A 23,026-nucleotide genomic window follows, 5' to 3' on the forward strand; every position below is an offset into this window, starting at 1 on the left:
AATGTGAGTAGCAAGACGTAACACAAACATGAATTTATAAACTAATTAACGAAATAATAAAATTACAGCTATAAAGCTGACTCATGCACCATGCAAACACGAGTCATGCTATAAGAGGTCCGAACACCTATCGCTGCTGTCCCAACAACAATCTTTTCTGGACAATCTGAAACATTATTTTTATGAACTTCAAAAAACAACTCTATTGAATAGAGTGTCTCGTTCAACAAATAATAAAAAAGCAATGTAACAAAATGTGTTCTAAACTCTAAATAGAAATGTAAACATGCAATTGAAGTTAAGGCAATATATTTTTGAAGCTTATCATGCCCCGTCTACCCCTAAGTGTTAATTGTGAATAGAGAAGCAAAAAACGGAGATCCCATTTCGTGTAACGAGTAGTGATTAGTGTTCATTATACAGCTAAACTGATCAGACGATCGTTCCTGAACTTTCGTGAAATTGATCCGGTAAAAGGTAACCACCATAATATTTGCCATTAGTTAGATCCTAATTGAGCAATGACTGAGCACAAAGTGGAAACCTTCATCAACTGCTTGATAACTGCTATCAACGGGTGTGATGGGGCGCCGAACAGTTTGCACAAGTGAATTGGATTAGTCACTATCTAACGTTGGCGCTAGAAGAAGACGAAGAAAATTGCGCCATCACAGTCATGTGGACATTTCTGTACGAGAGAAGACATTGCAGCAGTATTTGGAACGGAACGTGACTCTGGATATCTTTGTTCGCAAATTATCGTGGCGCAGTGAATTTGTAGTTTAAACAGTGCATTTGTTCAGGAGTGGATTCCAGAGATTTCAGTGGAAGCGTGCAAGGCAAATTGTTCAACGCAGCTACTAACTAGTAATTATAGAAATTTCAATGTCAAGGTCTAGTTTATGAGCAGGTTCGTAGCATACCAATATAGGGTAAGAGATCTATTTTCTGTCCTGAACCAATTTGGAATTGGCTCAAATAAATATACCTTACTATTTTGAAATTTGATTGAAAAATGCCCATGGAAAATAATGTTGACCTAAGAAATTAGTATAGGCTTTTACCCCAATTGACGTAGATTCGCCAACGTTTATAAATACATACTTACGTAGCATTGACTGATATTATTCTACAGTTGCTTGGCACTGAGTCTCGTTTCCCTCGAGCTAACAGTCTCGCGCAACTTTGTTTTCGCTCATAAATATTCAACTGGGAGACAACAGTCGTTACTGGTAGAACACCCTCCACTTTGCGGTCAGCTGTTGTACCTAGCCTTTGTATACTAGATAATAATCGATATGATTAAAAGCGAGTTAAGGTTTCAAATATTAATCCATTGACACTTGCTTGTTATTAGATCTCAGGCCTTGACCGTCAATAGAAAATTCCCTTGCTCGATATTTCGGACCGAGGAATAGAGGGAACACGACACCTTCGGTAAATATAGCGTGACGTAAATATTTTCAGATGGACAGAAGCATTGACGTCAAGCTTTGCCCGTTTGAAAGATAGAATTCTTTCAGGGATGTTTTTGCGTCTTGTTTTTATTTCGGAGGCCTGGTAGAATACGTCCCATCAGGTTGTTCAAAAATAACTTTTACTTTCTTACCCATCTGGTGTGCTTGTCCACTTTTTTGGCTGCATTGCTGTGAGTAATTAATTACGTCTATGGAACGTGTTGAACGAGCATTCTCAAGATCAATGTTAATGCTAGTAATGATTATAAATCCGGTTTCAACGAGGGCTTGCGAATAGCTTGATGTATACCGACAGCCACTTAGTTCCAGGAAAACGTACATTTTGGCAATAACAGTTCCATTTTGAACCTGAGATAGGAAGATCAGAGGTTATTTCATTTTCGCTGCGCTTGGTTACTTGATAACCCCATAAAAAAGTTTCGGGAATTCAGTAAACAATTCGAGTAGATGAACAGTTAGCGTTAGGCGAAGATAATTTTAGACCTTTTGACTGAAGTACCTGTGCAGTAAAATCCCTTACAATTTATAACAGTCTCAGCGAAAAGTGGGCGTGCATTATCAGCTTCAAGCCCGTTGAGCCCTTCGACCTTCTTATCGCGGGTAGTTTGAATAATCAACGATCCATATGATTGGATTGGAATGTCATGTAATACCCAACCATAACTAAACACATGTTCCTCTGTGCTGAAGCAACGGATTATGTTTACTAGAACTGCTGAACTGGCGACGACAGCTGATAATGAATCGACCAACTACACAGAACGTGGATCCAGGCGTCCCACCGGAGATCATTATTTCTAGTTTATGTTCATACGGCTTGAACAACGCAAACGAATCGAGCAAATTTATAGCTTTCTTCAATCACGTTGCACACGTTGTTGCGCATTGTGCGCATCTCAACTACTCTCCTAGCATTTCCTAATAACGACTATTCTGTTATCCCACAGACCAAGTGCCGCCAAGAATAGAGGGAGAGAGAGCGAACCCAACTCGAATTCACAACTTGAATCTTCGGCAACAGGTTGACAGGGGGCTATCCGTACTATTGATCGCCTAGGACTTTTGCTACAGCAGGATGCATCGCGCAAGGACAGCTCTCCAGCTCATCGGCCATCCGGCCGGCCAGCAGAGCTTCGGATCCTGGTTGATCCGAAACCCATCGTCGAAGGTGAGCACGACCGGCAGCTTTCACAACACGCACGAATTGATCACGTTCCGTTTGTACTCTTTTGTAGCTCACCGGTGAACTGGTGGCGGCTTCGTCAGTCAAACTATACAACTCTGCTGCTGCCGAACCTTTCCTCAATGGCTCGTCGTCAAACTACATCGACGATATGTACAACGCCTGGCTAAGGGATCCAGCTTCAGTGCATGCGGTATGTATGAATTATGTGTGATTCATCGCAATCATGTTCATGGAATTGCTGAAATCTGAATGCTTGAGAAGGAAATAGATCGAAACAAGAGCATTAATGATTAGTCAGAAAAATGATTAACTTTTGCAGAGATTTTTATGGAATTTTTTTGAAAGATACCTACTAGTAGAATAACTATTTTATAGAAATTTTTCTGAGGTAAATGTGCAGATATCATAAGCGGAATTCGCAAAGCAAAATCTGAACATTTTTTTGTAAAATCTTCTGATTCATTTCTCTTATACCAAGACGTATACTGTGAAAATTACATAGTTAATGGAAAAGGTTTCCCTGAAATCTTTGGAATATGAAATGAAAAATTCTTTGAGGAAATACCCATAGAAATTGCCGATAGAATGGGTGTGACAAATGAAAAAGAGATAATAAGAGAATCCTTGTTTGAATTCTATAGCTTTTGGGGGTTGCTCTGCTACATCTCCACTAGTTCAGATATTCAGAAATTTCTTCAAATTTTTTTTTGTGAGGCTTCAGGAATTCTTCGAGTCACTGAGTGGTGACTGGTGAACTCGCCAACTAAACCATAATCTTTCACTACCCATATTTGCATGGTCGACGCTACAACAAGCACTATTTTAGCTGAGAAAATGCGTTTTTGTGTTCCCAGTTGCATTCTTGAATCTTTCATTTATTTAGATAAAAAAATCAGTGCATTGTCTAAAGATTAAAATTCAAAAGTTGACCGGGACAGATTTCTCTTACTTTTGTCATCTGCAAACGCATACGTCATTTTATCCGACGAATCAGTGAGTTTGATAAACGATTATATGGATGAATTGACGTAAACACCGAGTCACTGTAATAGAAACCTAGGTTGTACGTTAATCTATCCGAATAAACACTCTGCAAACCGAGTGTTTCTTCGGATAAGTTGGTGTATGTGCTAGCGAAAATACGTTTTCCTCTTATGGTTCTAATATTTCAGAACTGATAAGCGCTGTTCGCATGTCTAACCAGTGTATTATGTAAAGAATGCATATCAATGAAAAAATGCATTTTGGTCATATTGGCGCTTACGCCTGCAAATTTAGGCAGTCCAGTGATACCTGCAGATATTTTTTAGAAATACATCCAAGATCTCCACCATGATCCCTCCAAAAATTGCTCTAAAGGTTTCTCTTGCAATTCTAGAGGATTGCTCTGAAAATCAGGGTTTCTCCCATAGTTTCCCTCATAAATTCTTCCAGACATTTCCTGTAGCAATTCTTCTGGTTATTTACCGATTTCACAATTTGTTGCTTCATGAAATCTTCTGAATAATCCTAATTCATCGAGAAAATCCTGAAAAGGCTTATTCCATGGTTTTTGGAACAAATTCGCTCAGGAAAACTTAGGAGTTTCTTTTCCTGTCTTTTCTACTTTCTAAAACTATTTATAAATATCAAACCAAACTTCAAAAATTGCCACACAGAATCTTCGAGGAGTGGCTTCAATTCCGATCAATTTTCAAACATTTTCTTAAATAATTATTACATGCCTTTGTGCGGGAGCAGGTCATTTTTAGTACCAGCGAGTCACTTTTTAGTGACTTGGTCGCTATTTTCGACCTGGTTAATTAAAAGTCACTATTCGCAGCGAAAAGTCACTAGTCACTTTTTTTACGACAATGGTCACTAATTTCAGGCACTGACGATAAAAAACGGATAATCTACTTAAACTAATCTAGCAAAACCTATTTAATTGGCAAATTTTTGTTAATGAAACGAATGAATGACAAACGTTTTTGATCTCAAAATTAAAGCGTCAAGAAACGATTTTCCACAAAATTACTGATCACATTTAGGTGAACATTGCGTAGATATTTATTTTAAGGTGAAGATGGATCGAAGCCAAACTTCAAATTTTTAAGAGCACAAATCAAGAGAACTGAACATCCATTTAAGCTGAAAACTTAATCGATTGGTCACTAGCTGGTGATGAATAATCGATTAAGTTTTCAGCTCAAACAAGTGTTCGGTTCTCCAGATTTGTGTTCTTAAAAATTTGAAGTTTGGCTTCGATCCATCTTCACCTTAAAATAAATATCTACGCAATGTTCACCTAAATGTCTTCACTTTAATTGTTTGAAACATATTTTCGAGTGTCTCAGAAAACTTTGTGATGAAAATATTGTAAACTTTCGAAAATTAACTCAACTAATTTTAGAATTAAAGTTATATAATAAAACTTGGTTGAAACCCAAGACGCATGGATGACAGACCAGCTAAATCAATTGCTAATCAAAATTTCAAAGTAATTGTTGGTGAAAAGCTAGAAAAGATGTTCTCTCTATCTTCTGAAGGAATCGCACCATAATTCATACAGAGTAACTTCTCTGGAACTCCTACCATTTTTTTTTTTGTCGTTGGACATTCCTGAATTGACAGAATTGCTCGAGTTTTCTAATTGTTCTGGAAAAAACTCTTCTAATTAATACTTCTTAAGATTCCTTTCCTCTTCATTATCAAACTCTGTTTTTGGCTATAAATTGCACAAAAAAATCCTCGAATTTTCTGGGATTTCTTCTATAATTTCTATCAATAATATGTCCATAATGTCTATCAATAATATGTTGAATTCTTCCATAATTTTTATCAATAATATGTCTCAAGAGCTCGTCTAAAGATTGCAATTGAGAAATCTTGTTATTTGGCATTGGCACTTGGCATTTCGCCTGAGAACCATTTCCAAAAGAAGTTCTCTATCGACTGGGATCTTCCTATCTTTAGGGGTTATTGAAAAATGACGTCCATCTTTTGGGTGAAGGGAAGGGGGAGTTATTAAAAAAGACACCGACACGTTAATGCTTCCAGTGGACGATTATGTCCTTTGAAGGAAGCACCACACTAGACAACGGACTAGCATGCAACGCCCAGTAGCACAGTCGGAACGTATCCTGACGAAAAGTTTTTCCGACTGAAGCAAGAATCGAACCCACACTCCTTAACTCGATGCGGCTAAATGCTTGGTAACACTAACCGCACGATCGAGAAGCCCACAAATTAAAGTGTGACAGTGCATGTATTAGGTATTAGAAAAACGTGACAGAGAGTTGAGGGGGTCTAGGAATCCCGGAAAACGATAGACGTCATACTTGAATCTTCGTTTATCCTAAAATTTTGGGCTTTATCCCATAAGAGGTGCGGTCAGCAATAAAAGTTTCCATGCCCTTCATCTCTAACTTCAGGTTAGACAGCTTATTCCTTCAAAATAGTTTTCCATAAGTAATTGAAATAAGAATGGTAAAGTAAACTACAAAACAGTTTTCAGTACGCAATTTACGGTGTACGTCTCGTAAGGAAGAGTGAAGATCTCCAATGCTCTCTTTTCAACATACCGGGTGCCCCCGTTGGTTTGACCACATTTAATCTGAACACTTTTTAGTCTGTACCCCGCTAATTTGCACATCGTTCAGATTAAAAATGGTTCAAACGTTATATAGCTCATGGAACAGAGTAAATTGAAATGCAACGCTGTGGAACGGAGCGCAGAATCAAAACAAAACAGTGAAAGAGGTAACCAGATACACGTTTCTAGGGTGACTAGATGTTCAAATTAAAAATTAACCCCGATAGTTTGCATGAGGTGCCGTTTAAATTAGCGGGGGTATACGGTACTTATTCCTGGATATTGTAATTAAATTATCAAGAAATCAGCTGATTTCATTAAAGAACATTGTCTCTTCCCGGACACAAAATTGTTATAAAACATATTTCTAAGTACTTTTTCAAATTTTATATTCTTCATTCGATACAGTTATAAGAAACATTCTTTCGTTTTCTACCATTTTCTCCACTAATATTTGTAGCTTTCAAGTCACTTTTAAGTCACTATTTTGATTATTGATCACTGAAGGCACTATTATTTTGATGTCCGGTCGCTACACACTAACCTCATACGGTGAATTTCACCGTAATCTCAATATCAGAACAGCGTAATTCCGTCGAAATTTAACGGATTCCAGTGATTTTTCACGGTATACTGTAAAAATTTACCGTACTCCGTTAATTTATTTCACCGAACTGTTCAGCTGTTGAGATTTTACAGGAATCCGTAAAATAATTTAAGTGTGTACTATTGAACATTTGGCATGTCCGGAAATATATCTCTCCCTGATGCCTTTCTCCATCAAAACATGGTATGCTAAATGACCATCATACCAATTGGCCGTTATGCTAAATGACCGTTATACAAATGGCGTTATGACCTTACGCCAAATGACCCAGGCCACGTTTGTGCATAAATGCTCCAGGACTTCTTCGCATATTTTCCCCAGCATTTCATCCATGAGTCACTCCAGCAGGCTTTTCGAAAGATTTTTTGATTCATTTCAAAAGCAAATTTCCCAAGTATTCTTCAAAAACTTTCATTTTTTTTTCTAAAAGCTACAGCAATTATTTTTTCCAATTCTTTCAATTATTCTTATGTAAATTCCTTGGTTCTCTCGAAGGTGATTGATTGCACAAAAAAGTCTGCTGTTTTGCAATTTTCCAAATAATTCATATCAAGTATCTTTCACAATTTTCTCGGGGGTCCTGGAGATTCTTCAGGGACCTTTGTATGAGTTCATCATTGTTTTATCAGGAAATAGGCCAGGAAAAGTGGTTTACCTAGAATGAATTTATAATAGAGAACAAGTAAATTTTGTATGAAAATTGACAAGTTCATCCTAGCCTATGAATATTTCTTAACTTCTGGACTCAGTCCTGTGCCAATCGTTTTCAGTTGTCCTGTCCGATAAATGCCCTTTAATCGATGTCGACGGATTTCTCCGGGATCTCTGTTGAGTATTATCTTTGCTTGTTGTTCTTTCGGCATAGGACAACGTGACCAGCCCAATGTAGCTTGCCGTGTTTTATGCGCCTAACAATATCCATCTTTTAGAATACACCTAAACAATTTTGTTTCACTTTTCCTTCCACAGTCTTGGGATGCGTACTTCCGTAACAACTCGTACGAAGCGCCACCATCGCTGGCCCCGATCCCACGAAATCACGTTCCTGCATCTCAGTACCTTGGCAGTGCCGTGCCGGCCCTGGCCGGTGGCAGCTCTGCCGTCGGTACCCGCATCGATGACAAACTGATCGATGACCATCTGGCCGTGCAAGCCATCATCAGAAGTTACCAGGTAATTTGGTGCCGTACGGTGCGGTTTTTTGTGCTTTCGATTTGATTGCAAATTTCCCAGTTTGGTTCCGAGTTTTTTTTTTCTTACAGTCCCCAAATAGGTCCATAATTATGGCTAATTATTCCCAAATACCACCACAGTATAGATTTCCCGTTCCTCGTTTTTTGTACTAAACAGTTTAGGGAACAGTAACATAGCGGCACAATTTGTTAGTTTTAAAATTGTTTGTGTGTGTTCAATAAGAAACAGTCAGGTTCAGGATACAAGCTACTCACTTTAATTGTGCCTTTCGTGAGATAGAGTTAAATGTCGACCTTACTTGTACTGGTGAAATCGTAATGCATGAAACAATAGTGTATTGTTCAGGATATGTTTTTTTTCTCGGATGCACGGGTCGTCGGTCGTACACGTCATACCATATTCCACAACGATTTTTAGCTCCGACCGCTGCCGTAGTTGTATGCCATCACTTCCATCGACGAAACAACAGTTGCACCCTTAGGTTAATAGCTTAGAGTTTTGCACAACATATCCAAGTGTAAGTTCACGGAAACTATTTATGCTCAATTCACAAAGATTTTTCTAATATTTTATAGAAGTAGACTTGTGAATAAAGGATATACGTTTTCCCTGTACTACCACTTGATCACTTTAGTTAGTTGCACTTTCTTCCCTATAAAAGACCCAGAGTGTAGTACATGCTAAAATAACGATTGTAAACCTTTTAAAACAAAGAGTCTCAGATATCTGGGTAGTTCTAGAGTTGACGCCCATCCTTGGTCAGGAAAAAAAGCTGCTTCTGATTCAAACAAAACTCCTGCCATCCCGTTCCTAATGTGCTTTTCTAAATTATTACTGAACCAACAACCACCTTCACCCAACAGTCTCGTGGCCATCTGGTGGCGGATCTCGATCCGCTGGGTATTCTCAATGCCGACGTTAAGAGGGACCTGGAACACAACCTACGTGCGAACGAAAAAGTCACTCGCTCATACATGAACTTTGGTAATTTTTCTTTTTCACTCTCTATTCTAAACCTACACTTTATGTTATAATTGGCATTTACTTGAAATTGAGATTCGGAATTAGCTCTTTAAATATCTAGGTCTTGTCGTTTGTTAGGGATCGATGTTTCGCAGCGAATATCGTCGATACCCTAACAACTATATTTGCAAATGTTACACAGTTACAGAATCGGGTGTGCTTTTACCGCAAGGGCTTAACGTGTTTATAGTGTGATGGGTGGTCAACTTAACCTAGAGTAGTAAGGGATTCTACTTCAACAGCTCATAACAACAACGGCGGAATGTGCAGTGCGTTGTGGCGAATAATGTTTGGATTATGTGATCGTGTATTCGTAGTGTACTGTGGCGTCTAATAATTGTTTGTCCTGTTTCACACCTGTTAATATAGTTTGTTTTAGTTACTGGCCTTAACATTCCCAATGAACACTCCCCTCCAATAGAACACAACCTTTAGAAGCCCTATAACAGAATCCCCCCGATGAATGATTTGTGTACCGACCAATAAATATTGTATTTCTTTTCCTATTTTTATCCTGTTTCGTCACGAAATGCGCACTATTGATGGATTTACCGACAAACGATCACGACTTTCCCGTGCTCTCCGCGTTTCTGCATCAATGCTAATCCGCGCTCTGAAAATGACTTTGAACTCATGACTGCATAACAAACCAATAAAACTGGACGCATAACATTCCAATCTGATTCGCAAAAAAAAACGCATAATTCAAATTCTTCCAAATCAACCACCACAGATTCGGGGTCATAACATTTCAAAACTAGACCCGCTCGGCATTAGTAACGTGGACCTAGACGATAGAATTCCAACGGAATTACTGTACTCGTCCTACCGTTTCGGTGAGTATCAACTGCCACTCTGTGTTACCAAACATTCCAGAATCAAATCACCTAGCGTCCGAGTCTGCTTCGTTTGGGACGGTGCCGTTTGCCGTTATGACATTTGACATAAACACTCATCGAGTCTTTGTGATTCTTTGACATGGAAGGTCGTTTGGTACGATATTTTTAGCTTAACATTAACTGAAAGAATAACACATCATCCAATGAATTTAGAAAGCTTTATGCATCTCTTTTTCAAAATGCTTCTAAATTACTACTTTGCAAACGTTTGGCTTCCTTACTACTGGAAACATCAATGTGCCAAACGACTTTTATGCCAAATGACCATTCACCCGAACGGCATTATGACAAACGGAGTAAACCCTTAGTATTGTAGCTCTGAATAGAACGAAATACCCCGAAATCGTTTCTCGCTCATCTTCGGTCACAATCGCAACCAAATCATCTCTCAGTTTGCTGTTACCTCAAAAGTGATCTTCTTCCGAATTGGATTTTCGCTCAAAACTTTGCACTATGGATTAAAATTTGGATTACACCGCGTCTTGTTATGAAACGAAATTAATACGTTCAATCAGAGATTACCCGTCATTGGCACAAATCTGCGTTCAGCTTCCAAGTGATTATTTTATTGAGTATTGAGCAGGATTGTTAAGCGACAAATTATCGTCCGATATTTCAACGCTTACTCGATAATGATACAAGTTTCTCGATAACCTTCCGTTTACAGTAACGTTACCTTCGATAAAGCTGCTATATACTTCACAGTTATCGTCAATGACGCTAAAAAAACGTTAACCTACTCGATGATGACGATTATTTGTCGATTAACAACCCTGGTATTATGTCACTGCGAGAACCATAACTGTAATTTATGAAAAATGATGCAGGTTTGTGTCAAAAAAGACAATTTCTGATTGTCTGTAGTAGCTCATAAGCACGTTATTCCGACTTGTAATGGATATTTTAAATGTTAATGGTTTTCTCTTAGGGGAAGACATAATTTTTTGTTTCCTCTAAAAGGAAAAGTACGAACGCGTAGTACCGTCAGTGTACCAGTAGCCACTGATTTTCCTTGAAAGTTTTGATTTATTGAAAGATATTTTACGTTAAAACATCAAAGAATACTAAGAGAATATTCGCACCTTTCTCGTAATCTGTTAATAACGAAAAAAAACGACTATCTGTATTAGCTTTTCAAACAAAACAGCAAGGCAGTTACATTTTTCAGACATACGTTATTATACACACCAAAATAAGTTTTGAACTCGAGATCAGCTTTCAGAATGGCAGGTACTCCTGGCAAACGTTGTGGAGAAAAGAAATTCAGTTGAATATAGCATAGACATTTTTGGATGATTGTCTGACAATTTGTTTGGTCGACACCTAGAACGTGTTTATAATAGGTTATTTTGATGGATTGCTGGCAAAATTACTAACAATTTTCGAAACATTTTCATCTGATAATAAAGAAGAATGATCTCTTTACCTTTTGAAAAAAAAAATTATAATAACTCTTTCAGAAGCAAAGCCAGAAATCTCTAACTCTTACTAAAAATATTAAAAAAAAAACATCAACATGTTGAAAAAGACACATCATTTGCCTTAAATGAGCGTAGTCTATTAAATTACTATGCAAACGAAGGCTAACGTGCTTATAAGTAACTGAGAAAAGGCATTTGTGCTAATAGTGTCGAATGCGAATTGGATTACGTAACTAGCGAAATATCAAAACTTGTAAAAACACCTGCTCCTAATCAAAGTATTATCTGTTCTCCTACTGAGGTACAAAGCTGCGCAGTTTGGGTTTTGTGACAGTAACATATTACTTCAATTGTTTATCTTTACATAACATAGCGGACATATTTAAGTAGTTGATAACGACCTTGATGCATACCTAAATCTCACTTGTGAAATTATGAAACTCACTTATGAAAATCTGTACTCTTGTTCGTTGTTTGCATAGAAATTTCTTTTCTTGTTTTAGGCATTGAAGCCTACCAAGATAAGCGTTGAAAAAACAAACCGCTCAATTGAGTTTCAAACATTTGTTTGCTGAGGTGATTTACAAATTTGTTAACTTACAACGAAAGGCTCTCTTGAATCCAACAGATGACTGAAATCCGATACTACTTCCAATGACTATCACTACTCGCCATAGTTTTTTTTCTAAGAGGGATGCAAAGTATGGATTGAATAATGGCGTTCTTTGCGTCTCATGCTTTATCAACTCTTGAACCAAACGAGTACATCACCACCAGCATCATCATTACAATGGAAAAGTGAGTGATATTAACAATGCAATGTCAGCATTTTTTATTGTTATCAATCAACCAAGTTATCCCGGCAAGTTTCAGGATTGAACCGGTTTGGCATGAAATAAGCTATTTTCATGGAAGTTGCTAAATCACTCATAAACAACTGATTGCATAGAATAGAAATTGTTGCTTCAAGCAATCAATAAACAAATTAACGAGCCTTACAAATTTAACCTTTCGATTTTATGATTCGACTTTTTGAATTTTTCAAACTAATAGAATTTTTCCTGTGTCAAGCACATGTTTGTCTACAAGCTTTTATAGTCTGCAACTGCTGTACCTCTAAGACTAGTAAAAACTATGACAAAGTAATAAAGAAAGTTCTCTCAACAATGTTATAATACAATACTGTGAGAAACGTGATGGTTCTATAGCTTTAATTTTAAAGAAAATATATTTCAAAATTGATTTCTACAACACGAACACGACTTATAAATTTCAACAATAAAACAAAAATCGGAAATTCTTGTCTAGCGGACTTTGGGGCAAGTGTGCCATAGGGGCAAGTGTGCCACCCTTGCTTTTTATAAAAACTACAATATATATTTTCTCTTTGGGCTCAAACATATGTTCCCTTATAGTTCACAATACAATGATCAAAATATGATAAAAATTGCTCTATTTTTCACGTATTTACATCGACTTATGCAAAGACAACCAAATTTGAGTGAATTTTTATAAGTTTTCGTTGTTTCTAAATAGCATGATGAAAGGTAAATTATTACAAGATTTTTCTAAGGTACTGTACATCGTGAAACTATTCAAATGTGTAAGTTATTGTGGCATTTGAACGAAAAAAGTATTTAGTTTTACATATGAAATCCAATTTGGTTGAAATGTATTCTTATTGGGGCAAGTGTGCCACCTACTTTGTGAACAAAATTTGTTGGAGTGAAATTTATAAAAATGTAAACCTCATCAACAAAATCATAATAATAAACCAAAATGAGGCACCAGTAGTAGTTTTTGAAGTATAGTAGGGGAATAACTGACATTTTTGCCCCCCAAAGTGATTTTTTCTCAAAATATTCAATAATAACATGTTTTTTGGCATATTAAGTACCGTTTTACATATCTATATTAATATTTTACCGTTATTTAGTGCTGATCTAGTTTAATAGTAAACATATTCGCCGTAATATAAGGGTAATACATAAATTGTATTGAATGGAGACAAAAATAACCATTTTAGTTATTCGAATTGAGTAATAGGGGATTACGCATGTTTTCAACCTTGTTATAAGGTATCCCCTTATTACGGTAAATTTCAAATATTTTTTTAAATTATCGATTAGCGTCTGCTTTGATAGTAGAATTGATAGGAAATTAAAAAAAATCATTACAAGTAGAATTACATGTGATGTTTATTAGGTGGCCGTCTTGCCCCATATGGGTGGCACACTTGCCCCATAGTGTCGAAAAATAGGTTATTTTGGATGATATTTGAGAAGCTCCAAAACTAATATTTTTCAAATTATTTTCTTTTTAAATGGCACAGTGGTTATGGAAGGATGCCATACTAACCTCATGAGGCTAAATTGGTGCATTTTATAAGCTTTAGGCAAAGTTAGAGAACAATTTGCTTAAGGTGGCACACTTGCCCCAAATTCCGCTATTCAAATTTGACATTCATATTGGCAAACCCTTTGTAGAAACATACTCCTACGATAACTTACGATATGAACAGCAGTGGCAACTGCTGCATCCCATTTATCGGTATCATCATTACCGTCATTCCACCTTTCCCTTTTGTACGTACGCCGCCCCCGTTGACCTTGAAACACTGACACTACAGCTTCAATCTTTTACTTTTTGAGATAAGCGGATTCTCATGAGCTTAGGTGATGACGTTTATCAAACTGTGTTGACGATGATTCAAAGTAAGAAAATGACTTCGATACCGTTTCGAATTCTGTTTGTTCTCTGTTTCCAACATTCTACTGCCAGTTGTTTATGTGTTCTGTTAGATTATCAGTTTTTCTTTGGTTAAAGTTTTATTATTTTCTTTTTATACTGTAAATATATTTTCCTTCTGTATATATATTCAACTTTTTTGTTTTATTTCAATTATCTTTTTCGTAACCTCTTAGCTTCTACTAATTGACTATTGCTTTCTGGATTTTGTTTTCTTTATTTTTTTGTTATCGCAAATATTTATTTTCCGAGTTGGACACATTGGACGTTTTCCCACTCTCGAGCTAGTGTAGCCGCACAAGTGTGACGATTGTTATTACGCTTCTCTAACGCTTGAAACTTTTGTCTCATTGCACCTGCTCGGCTGAACTCTGTACATAACAAATTACGATCTGCAGTGAGAAATTTCTAAAAGACTCTTGGTACGAATTTCCGCGGGAAGTACACCCAATCGATTGATCATCCGATATCATCTTGAATCTGTTACTACATCACACTCCGAATTTCAATTATTATTTCGATAGTTTTACTTCTTTCTAAATGTCCTTGTGTTATTTATGAAACTAATATAAGTCATTGTTCTACGCTCCCATTCGATTCCAATCGCGCAGAGGAGGCCGACATGGATCGTGTCTTTAAACTCCCCAGCACTACTTTCATTGGTGGTAAGGAAAAGTTCCTGCCGCTGCGTGAAATCCTGAGCCGACTGGAACGTGCCTATTGTAACAAAATTGGTGTTGAATTTATGTTCATCAACTCGCTGGAACAGTGTAACTGGATCCGCGAGCGCTTCGAAACGCCCAACATTATGAACTATACGAACGAAGAGAAACGGCTGCTGTTGGCCCGTTTGACGCGTGCCACCGGATTTGAGGCTTTCCTGGCCAAGAAGTTCTCCTCGGAGAAACGTTTCGGTCTTGAAGGTTGCGAAATTATGATTCCTGCTATGAAGGAAGTTATCGACGTTTCCACTCGGTTGGGCGTGGAGTCGATCATTATGGGTATGCCACATCGTGGTCGCTTGAATGTGCTGGCCAATGTGTGCCGTAAGCCGTTGAACCAAATCTTCACCCAGTTTGCCGGTCTGGAAGCCGCCGATGATGTAAGTTTATTTTTAGTCGTCAATGGGGACAGTTTTGAACGAATAGTTTATTTTTAGGGCTCCGGTGATGTCAAGTACCATTTGGGTACGTACATCGAACGTCTGAACCGCGTCACGAACAAGAATATTCGCCTGGCCGTTGTCGCCAACCCGTCTCACTTGGAGGCCGTCGATCCAGTCGTGCAGGGTAAGACCCGTGCTGAACAGTTCTACCGCGGTGATGGTGAGGGAAAGAAAGTAATGTCCATCCTGTTGCACGGTGACGCCGCTTTCTCCGGACAGGGTGTCGTGTACGAAACGATGCATTTGTCTGATCTGCCGGATTACACCACTCACGGTACGGTTCACATTGTCGTGAACAACCAGATTGGTTTCACCACTGATCCCCGTCATTCGCGCTCCTCGCCTTACTGTACGGATGTGGCTCGCGTCGTGAATGCTCCCATTTTCCACGTCAACTCGGATGACCCAGAGGCCGTGATGCATGTGTGCCGAGTGGCCGCTGAATGGCGTGCCACATTCCACAAGGACGTTATTATCGATCTTGTCAGCTATCGTCGCAATGGTCACAACGAAATCGATGAGCCCATGTTTACGCAACCTCTCATGTACAAAAAGATTCGCGGTATCAAGCCGGTCTTGGATATCTACGCCAATCAGCTCATTGCCGAGGGATGCGTAACGGCCGATGAAGTCAAGAGTGTCAAGGACAAGTATGAGAAAATTTGCGATGAAGCTATGGAGCAAGCCAAGGTCGAGACTCACATCAAGTACAAGGATTGGCTTGATTCCCCATGGTCCGGATTCTTCGAAGGCAAGGATCCTCTGAAGGTTGCCCCAACTGGTGTTATTGAAGAGACCTTAGTGCACATTGGCAACCGTTTCTCCTGTCCTCCACCTAACGCTGCGGAATTCGCTATTCACAAAGGTCTGATGCGTGTGCTGGCTGCTCGCAAGGAAATGGTCGACAACAAGACCGTTGATTGGGCTCTGGGAGAAGCTATGGCCTTTGGATCGCTGCTGAAGGAAGGTATTCACGTGCGCCTCTCCGGACAGGACGTTGAACGTGGTACTTTCTCACATCGCCATCATGTTCTACACCATCAAACTGTCGACAAGGCCACATACCGACCATTGTGCCATCTGTATCCTGATCAGGCGCCTTATACCGTGTGCAATAGTTCCCTCTCGGAATTCGGTGTACTTGGCTTTGAACTTGGTTATTCCATGACCAACCCGAATGCCCTGGTCATCTGGGAAGCCCAATTCGGAGATTTCAACAACACCGCTCAGTGTATTATTGATCAGTTCATTTCGTCCGGTCAGTCAAAATGGGTCCGCCAGAGTGGACTGGTGATGCTGTTGCCGCACGGTATGGAAGGTATGGGACCAGAACATTCGTCCGCCCGCGCTGAACGTTTCTTGCAGATGTGCTCCGATGATCCGGACTACTTCCCACCGGAGTCCGAAGAGTTCGCCATCCGCCAGCTGCACGACATCAACTGGATCGTGGCTAACTGCTCGACACCCGCCAACTACTTCCACATCATGCGCCGACAGATTGCCCTGCCCTTCCGCAAACCGTTGGTGCTGTTGACGCCCAAGTCGCTCCTGCGTCATCCGGAGGCCAGAAGCTCGTTCAGTGAGATGACCGACGGAACCGAATTCCAAAGGTAATTGATATTGATGAGGGTTGCTTTGCTTCGATCTTGATAGAACTGTTTAATTCTACAGAATCATCCCAGATGCCTCCGCGGCTTCTGAAAACCCAACTTCGGTAAAGAAACTGATCTTCTGCTCCGGAAGAGTGTACTACGATCTCACCAAGGCACGCAAAGAGCGCAAACTGGACAGTGACATCGCCATCAGCAGATTAGAACAGGTAACCTAATCTCAACTGACCTCAGGTACCCAGATATTCACTTTACCGATTCTTTTCTCTCTTTAGATCTCACCCTTCCCGTACGATCTGATCAAGGCTGAGTGTGCCAAATACCCGAACGCCGAGCTGGTGTGGGCCCAGGAGGAACACAAGAACCAGGGTTACTGGACGTACATTGAGCCCCGCTTCGACACCGCAATCAACTCGACCCGCGACCTCAGGTAAGCTTTGATTTCACCCGCTTGCCACCAAAATTATTGCCAGTCTCGTCAGGCACGCCACAATCATGTGAATCCATCCAGAAAACGATCCTTCTCATTTGCTCCTACCATTCCTGCCCATGGTTGGTGTCATACATATTTGGTAGAATTCGGTTCTTTTTTTTGTAATTGGTAGTAGGTACGGATTCAAAATTTAACCTCTAAAAAGTATATCACCCTTTCGGACCAACCGTCAAACCCTACTCGTTCCCTGAAAATCATTGCGCTTTACCTCCAATCGATATGGCACAACCTTCACTCGCACTTCTATTTTGATCTGTTTCTTTCAACGTCTTTACGCTAATTTGTCTGTCGCCAATTGGTCGCAATCTAGAAGCACCATCTAAATTTTTCACGACTATTTTCCCTCTTAAAACTGCACAGTCTCTATTACTGTTATTTTTCAATTTCGAACACCACAATACTTCTTACGGTTAGAATCTTCCGTTTGGTGGTCGTTGCCAAGTTGAATTTCTAGTTATTTTGGTTCTAGTAGTTTGCTTTTTTTCGTTGGTGAGCGCTTGTCATATAATTATTGGTTAAAACTTTGATTTACGGATGGTTTACGGAGATAAGTTTTAGAAAGTACGTATCAAGGGGCTCAAGTTTCTTAATACTGCATTGGTGCGCTGGAACTAGATACGTGTGTAAAGACCAAAAAACAATACACCAGAAGCCGCGAATACTCCATTAAAACAATGTACATACATTTACCGCCGGTGAGCAGTTCAAATCGTGAACCAATGCGTCAAACCTTCAATTTCAACTAATATATCCTTGCGCTACACTGGATTGGATTTTGTACGTCTACAATCGAATTGGACCGAGAACGGTATCAAAATTTTGCTCGCAGCTTTCTTTTTGTATATGTAAAGTTTGAATTATTTTTTGTTAATCGTTTTTCCAGTAGTCACAACATGTGTTGATCCCCCGTTTGTCTCGTTTCCATTGCTATCCTAGTTTGCTAATATCTTCCGCGTCCGATATCAATATCATTTGGCTGAGTAATCATCAGCGCTGTTATGAAATCAGAATCGTTTCAATTCCAATTGCTGGTGCATGTAACAAAAGGACTCGTTATTCATCAGAAATTTGATGGTTGGTTGGTTTGACTTTATTAACGAGATTTTTAGCCCTAGGCTAGTTCATCCCGGGACCAACGGCTTTACTTCCCTTCCGAAGGAAGTCGTCACTATAACTTTTTACGTCATAAGTGACTATGTCGGGGATGGGATTCGATCCCAGGTCCTCGGCGTGAGAGGCGAGTGTTCTAACCACTACACCAGGTCCGTCCCCTCAGAAATTTGACTAAAATGTAAGGTATTTGGAATAACATAAAGTGTAATCTCTTGAAAGGCAGTTTTTTTGTAATGATTTACTATACTTTAGCAACATATGTAATGCTATTAGGGTCTAGGTTCTTTGGTATAAATCAAAAACAGACGTGCATTTCAAAGAAAGAATATACCTACACGCAAAAAAATTGTGCGGTAAGATCTACCGTTTTAGGGGGTTAACTTAAGCGCTCGCACCGGCAATTTTCAGCAGACCAGAAATGCGCTTGATTTTACTATGTCCGTAGTTGGAATCAAATTGTTGTAAATTATTTCTGTCAAATGTACCAGCAATGCGCTGGGGTGTACCGTAAACATAGTAGATTGGTCTGAATTTCCATGGTAATTTTAAGAATGGGCGTAGTCAGCTAAAATAGTTATTTTTACCACAGAATTTTTTCCCGTGTAGCTCATTTTATGCTAATCCACAGTTGGGATTATTCTACGGATAGCATGAGGTGATAATTGTCGGTCTCGTATAGCGAGGTAACGAATCTCGCCTCGCGTAGTGACCCTCCATTTGATTTACACGGCGAGTTGAGAAATGTCGCCTCGGTATACGAGACCGGAAATTCTCAGCGCACGCCACTCGTAGAATAAACCCAACTGTGTGCGTTGCATGCTAGTCCGTTGTTTAGTGTAGTGTGTGGTTTTGAAGAGCAAATTGCCCACTAGAAGCATTAATATGTAGTGCACTGCCGTGAATCGCAAATCAGTCCCATCTGTAAAAGTAGACATTGAGAAAATGGGCTCTAAAGTTTTCAAACTCGTTTTCCATACGAATATTCAAAAAATTCCAGAAGATTGTAACATGTTCCAATCTTAATAAAACTTTCACTGAAAAGCAAGTTCACTACGATATCTCTCCGAGAAAAATATAAAGATGATCAAAACAAGTTACATTTGTGTTACACGGTGCGAAAGTCTGTAGTATGACTGACATGCGGTTACTTTTCATTATGGGACAATTTGACTTGCTGTTTTTTTTTTTCCTATTTTTCCGAACAAATCATATTATTTCATTAGTTCAGCTGAAAGAGCATTGAAAGAGATGTTGAAAACTGAACTCAACTCAATTTTGAAGAAAATGCAGATGGGACTGACTTGCGATTCACGGCAGTGCAGGTGTCTCAAAAATTGGGAGAACACTCGGAATATGATCTAGTTTCAAATATTGCGATGTGAAGAAAAACGAGGGTTTGTACTACTTCAATACCTAGGTCAAGGCTATCAATCCTCAAATTAGGCTTATGGTTGCCCACATACAATTTGTATTAAATCGTCAATTGAATTCTTATTTTACTGCCTTATGAAAGTCCTATACTTGGAACAACTATATTGAGGGTTAAGGGTTTTTTCGTTACATGTACCAGAACAAGAACTCCAATGCAACAGAGTAGTTCTACCCCAGTAATTGCCTGTGCGTATCTTAAAAAGCGGCCCCATATAGTCAACCTCTCCCCACCATCACCTGCTCAACCAGAATTAATCGGAAGACAAACCGAGGAACATCCTTTCTCCCTCCATTTGCAGCGATGATGATGGCGATCTTGTAACGCGCACTCGAACTCAACTCGATACCGCCTCAAAACCCCAATCTACTACTGCAACCAACACAACAATACGATCGACATCGGCAACAGCTACAACGACATCCACCACAGCAGCGTCATCATCGCCCTCTTCTACTACCCCTTCTGAACCCTCTGTTTCTCCTGCTACAACTACCTCTTGGCTGGGTCGTCTCTTCGGATTCGGCAAAAAGCCGTCGACCACAAAAACCCCAGAAACCACCCCGCCCAAAACCCCCCGATCCCAATCAGAATCATCTAGTTCATTGAATAGTACTACCATCACTACCACCAGTACTGTTGCTGCGTCAGCAGCCACGCCCCCCAACAACCTGACTAATAGCCCCGTAAACGCAAGTAATAATCACCATAATCATAATGATAAACGTATTGACAGTGTGCAAGACAAGCTTGTGCTGCAGAAAACCGCCCATGGATTCAATATTTCCGAAGGAACCTTCAATACGCCAACCGACGGTACAAGAGGTCGCAAGGTGAAAATCTCATCGAGACCACTTAGGTGAGAGAACCCCGTTTTACTTCCTGCCACCGACTAGATGGTTGGCGCGCAGTGTCGTGTTGCTGTTGTTGATTTCTCGTTGATGATCTGGACCGGCCGCGGTCTCCTCCAGACCTCGGATCAGGCCTGCACTTTGTGCCTCTTGTTATGCTGTACAAATATCGAACATTCCTTTTAGATTTAGAGAGTTAACTTTTTTGCTACTACTCGCTCATTATATAATATATTACATAACCAGATGTAACTGCTGAACCGCTGACAAATCTGACCTGCGCATTGACTAAGTAACGTCAGACTTTATCGTTTCTTTTACCCCTTTTTAGTTCATAGTTTGCGCTTATGACATAACCGTGCTTGTTCGTTTGTCGATTGGCTCTAGGCTTTTGTTTCGTTTAAACTGCTGCACTGTTTCGATTGATTGGTTTGACGTAAATTGGCTGGCTTCTACTGCAGAAACTGTGAAAGTTACGAATTCATAGAAACTTTTTCAAGTAGATGAAAAAACCGAATTTAGTACTATACCATTTAATTCCACTAGAGTTTGTATCCTTTGACAGATACGCGTATTTCGACCTCAACTGTAAGGCCGTCTTCAGTGTCGTGTACTAGACTCGACTTGAAGAAAACCATCGTATGCACACATTATATATTAACACTAGGTATAACCGTATTTCCCTACCCATTATTATTTTTTAACTTAAAATTTATGAGCTTTAGGTACATTCCATCCCTCTTTTGTTGAAACTTTAAATGCTGAAAGGTACATCACGGGAACGATTAGTAGGTACCAAGTTGAATAGCCATGTATTGCCGTTGCCGTTGTCTCTGTTGAGTAGTGTCGTAGGTACCTGTTTGCAAATTTCCAGACTCTCCGCCACATCCAGTTTCCAAGGAGAAGAAACATTTCTCAAAATTTTGATATCGGCCGTCGTAATTGTATGTCCTTCTGAAAAGATATGTTCTGCCACCTTAGATTTGAAATCGTATGTCATCCCCTTGTCTATCGTCTTCTGAGCTTTTCCTATTTCCGCTAAGTGTTCCTTGAATCTAACCTCGAGAGACCGCTTTGTTTGACCAACGTAGACCTTATTGCAGTGGGAACAGCTGATTTTGTAAACACCAGCCTTGTTTAGTGTGTTTACCGGATCCTTGGTGGAGTCTAACGAAGTTCTAAGTTGGTTGTCTCTGCTGGAAAATATCAAATCGATTCCGAAATTCCTTAGCTTTGGGCGGAGCTGTTTGCTGATGTGTACGTCGTATGGGATGGAGACTCTCTTCATGGGTTCGGTGATAGGGGTTAGTGTCGTCAAAGCATTCCGAATTCGCTGTCTTTCCTTTTTGTCGATGATAGCTTTAATCGTCCTTTCCTTGTATCCGTTGATCCTTGCCGTCTCATAGATATATTCCAGTTCCTTGGTCTTTCCGTGTTCGCTGAGGGGTAGAGTCTGCATCCTGTGGATCATGTGGTGAAACGCTGCCATCTTATGCTGGAACGAATGATTCGATGTGTAAGGGATAACTCGCTGGGTGTTTGTAGGCTTCCTGTAGATTTCGAAATTGTAAGTTGAACTTTCTTCCCTGGTGACAAGTAGATCCAAAAATGATAGTTTTCCATCCTTCTCCTCTTCGTGGGTGAACTTGATATCCTTGTGTACGCTGTTGATTGTATCCAAAATTTTAGCCAGATCGTTCCGCTTGATAACGCTGAAAATGTCGTCGACATATCTCCACCATTTATCCGGTAATACTCCTTGTTTCTTTAAATTTTCCTCAAAATTCGCCATGAATAGTTCGCACAAAAACGGGGAGAGAGGGTTTCCCATGGGGGCTCCTTTCGTCTGTTTGTAGAAATTTCCTCGAAATTGAAAGTAGTTTTCGTCCATGCACAATCTTAATAAAGCTCATAAATTTTAAGTTAAAAAATAATAATGGGTAGGGAAATAGGTTATACCTAGTGTTAATATATAATGTGTGCATACGATGGTTTTCTTCAAGTCGAGTCTAGTACACGACACTGAAGACGGCCTTACAGTTGAGGTCGAAATACGCGTATCTGTCAAAGGATACAAACTCTAGTGGAATTAAATGGTATAGTACTAAATTCGGTTTTTTCATCTACTTATAGGTATTCTACTAAACAGCTCGAAGATTTATTATCAACTTTTTCAAGATTCTACCCCATTACCCCGAATTCCATTTCCCCGAATGCCATCATCCCGAATTCCAT

General features: G+C 39.5%; 1 protein-coding gene across 8 annotated transcripts in view; it reads left to right on the forward strand.

Annotated features, from left to right (window-relative positions):
* LOC5568292 (2-oxoglutarate dehydrogenase, mitochondrial) overlaps positions 1-23,026 on the forward strand; it is a 62,709-nt gene that overhangs the window by 21,754 nt on the left and 17,929 nt on the right. For 2 of the 8 annotated variants that reach the window (XM_021841411.1, XM_021841414.1), the window contains exons 2-10: positions 2,426-2,646; positions 2,714-2,854; positions 7,815-8,018; positions 9,796-9,898; positions 14,034-14,096; positions 14,742-15,232; positions 15,290-16,905; positions 16,967-17,114; positions 17,181-17,335. In XM_021841411.1, coding sequence (XP_021697103.1) covers positions 2,554-2,646; positions 2,714-2,854; positions 7,815-8,018; positions 9,796-9,898; positions 14,034-14,096; positions 14,742-15,232; positions 15,290-16,905; positions 16,967-17,114; positions 17,181-17,335 — 3,014 coding nt within the window. In that variant the 5' untranslated portion in view covers positions 2,426-2,553. Of the gene's footprint in view, positions 1-2,425; positions 2,647-2,713; positions 2,855-7,814; positions 8,019-8,902; positions 9,024-9,795; positions 9,899-14,033; positions 14,097-14,741; positions 15,233-15,289; positions 16,906-16,966; positions 17,115-17,180; positions 17,336-20,676; positions 20,800-23,026 lie in introns of all 8 variants that reach the window. The other 6 variants (XM_021841416.1, XM_021841415.1, XM_021841417.1 and 3 more) reach the window with 4 other exon arrangements.

This window comes from Aedes aegypti, chromosome 2 (genome assembly GCF_002204515.2).
Source record: "Aedes aegypti strain LVP_AGWG chromosome 2, AaegL5.0 Primary Assembly, whole genome shotgun sequence".
NCBI classification, from domain to species: domain Eukaryota; kingdom Metazoa; phylum Arthropoda; class Insecta; order Diptera; family Culicidae; genus Aedes; species Aedes aegypti.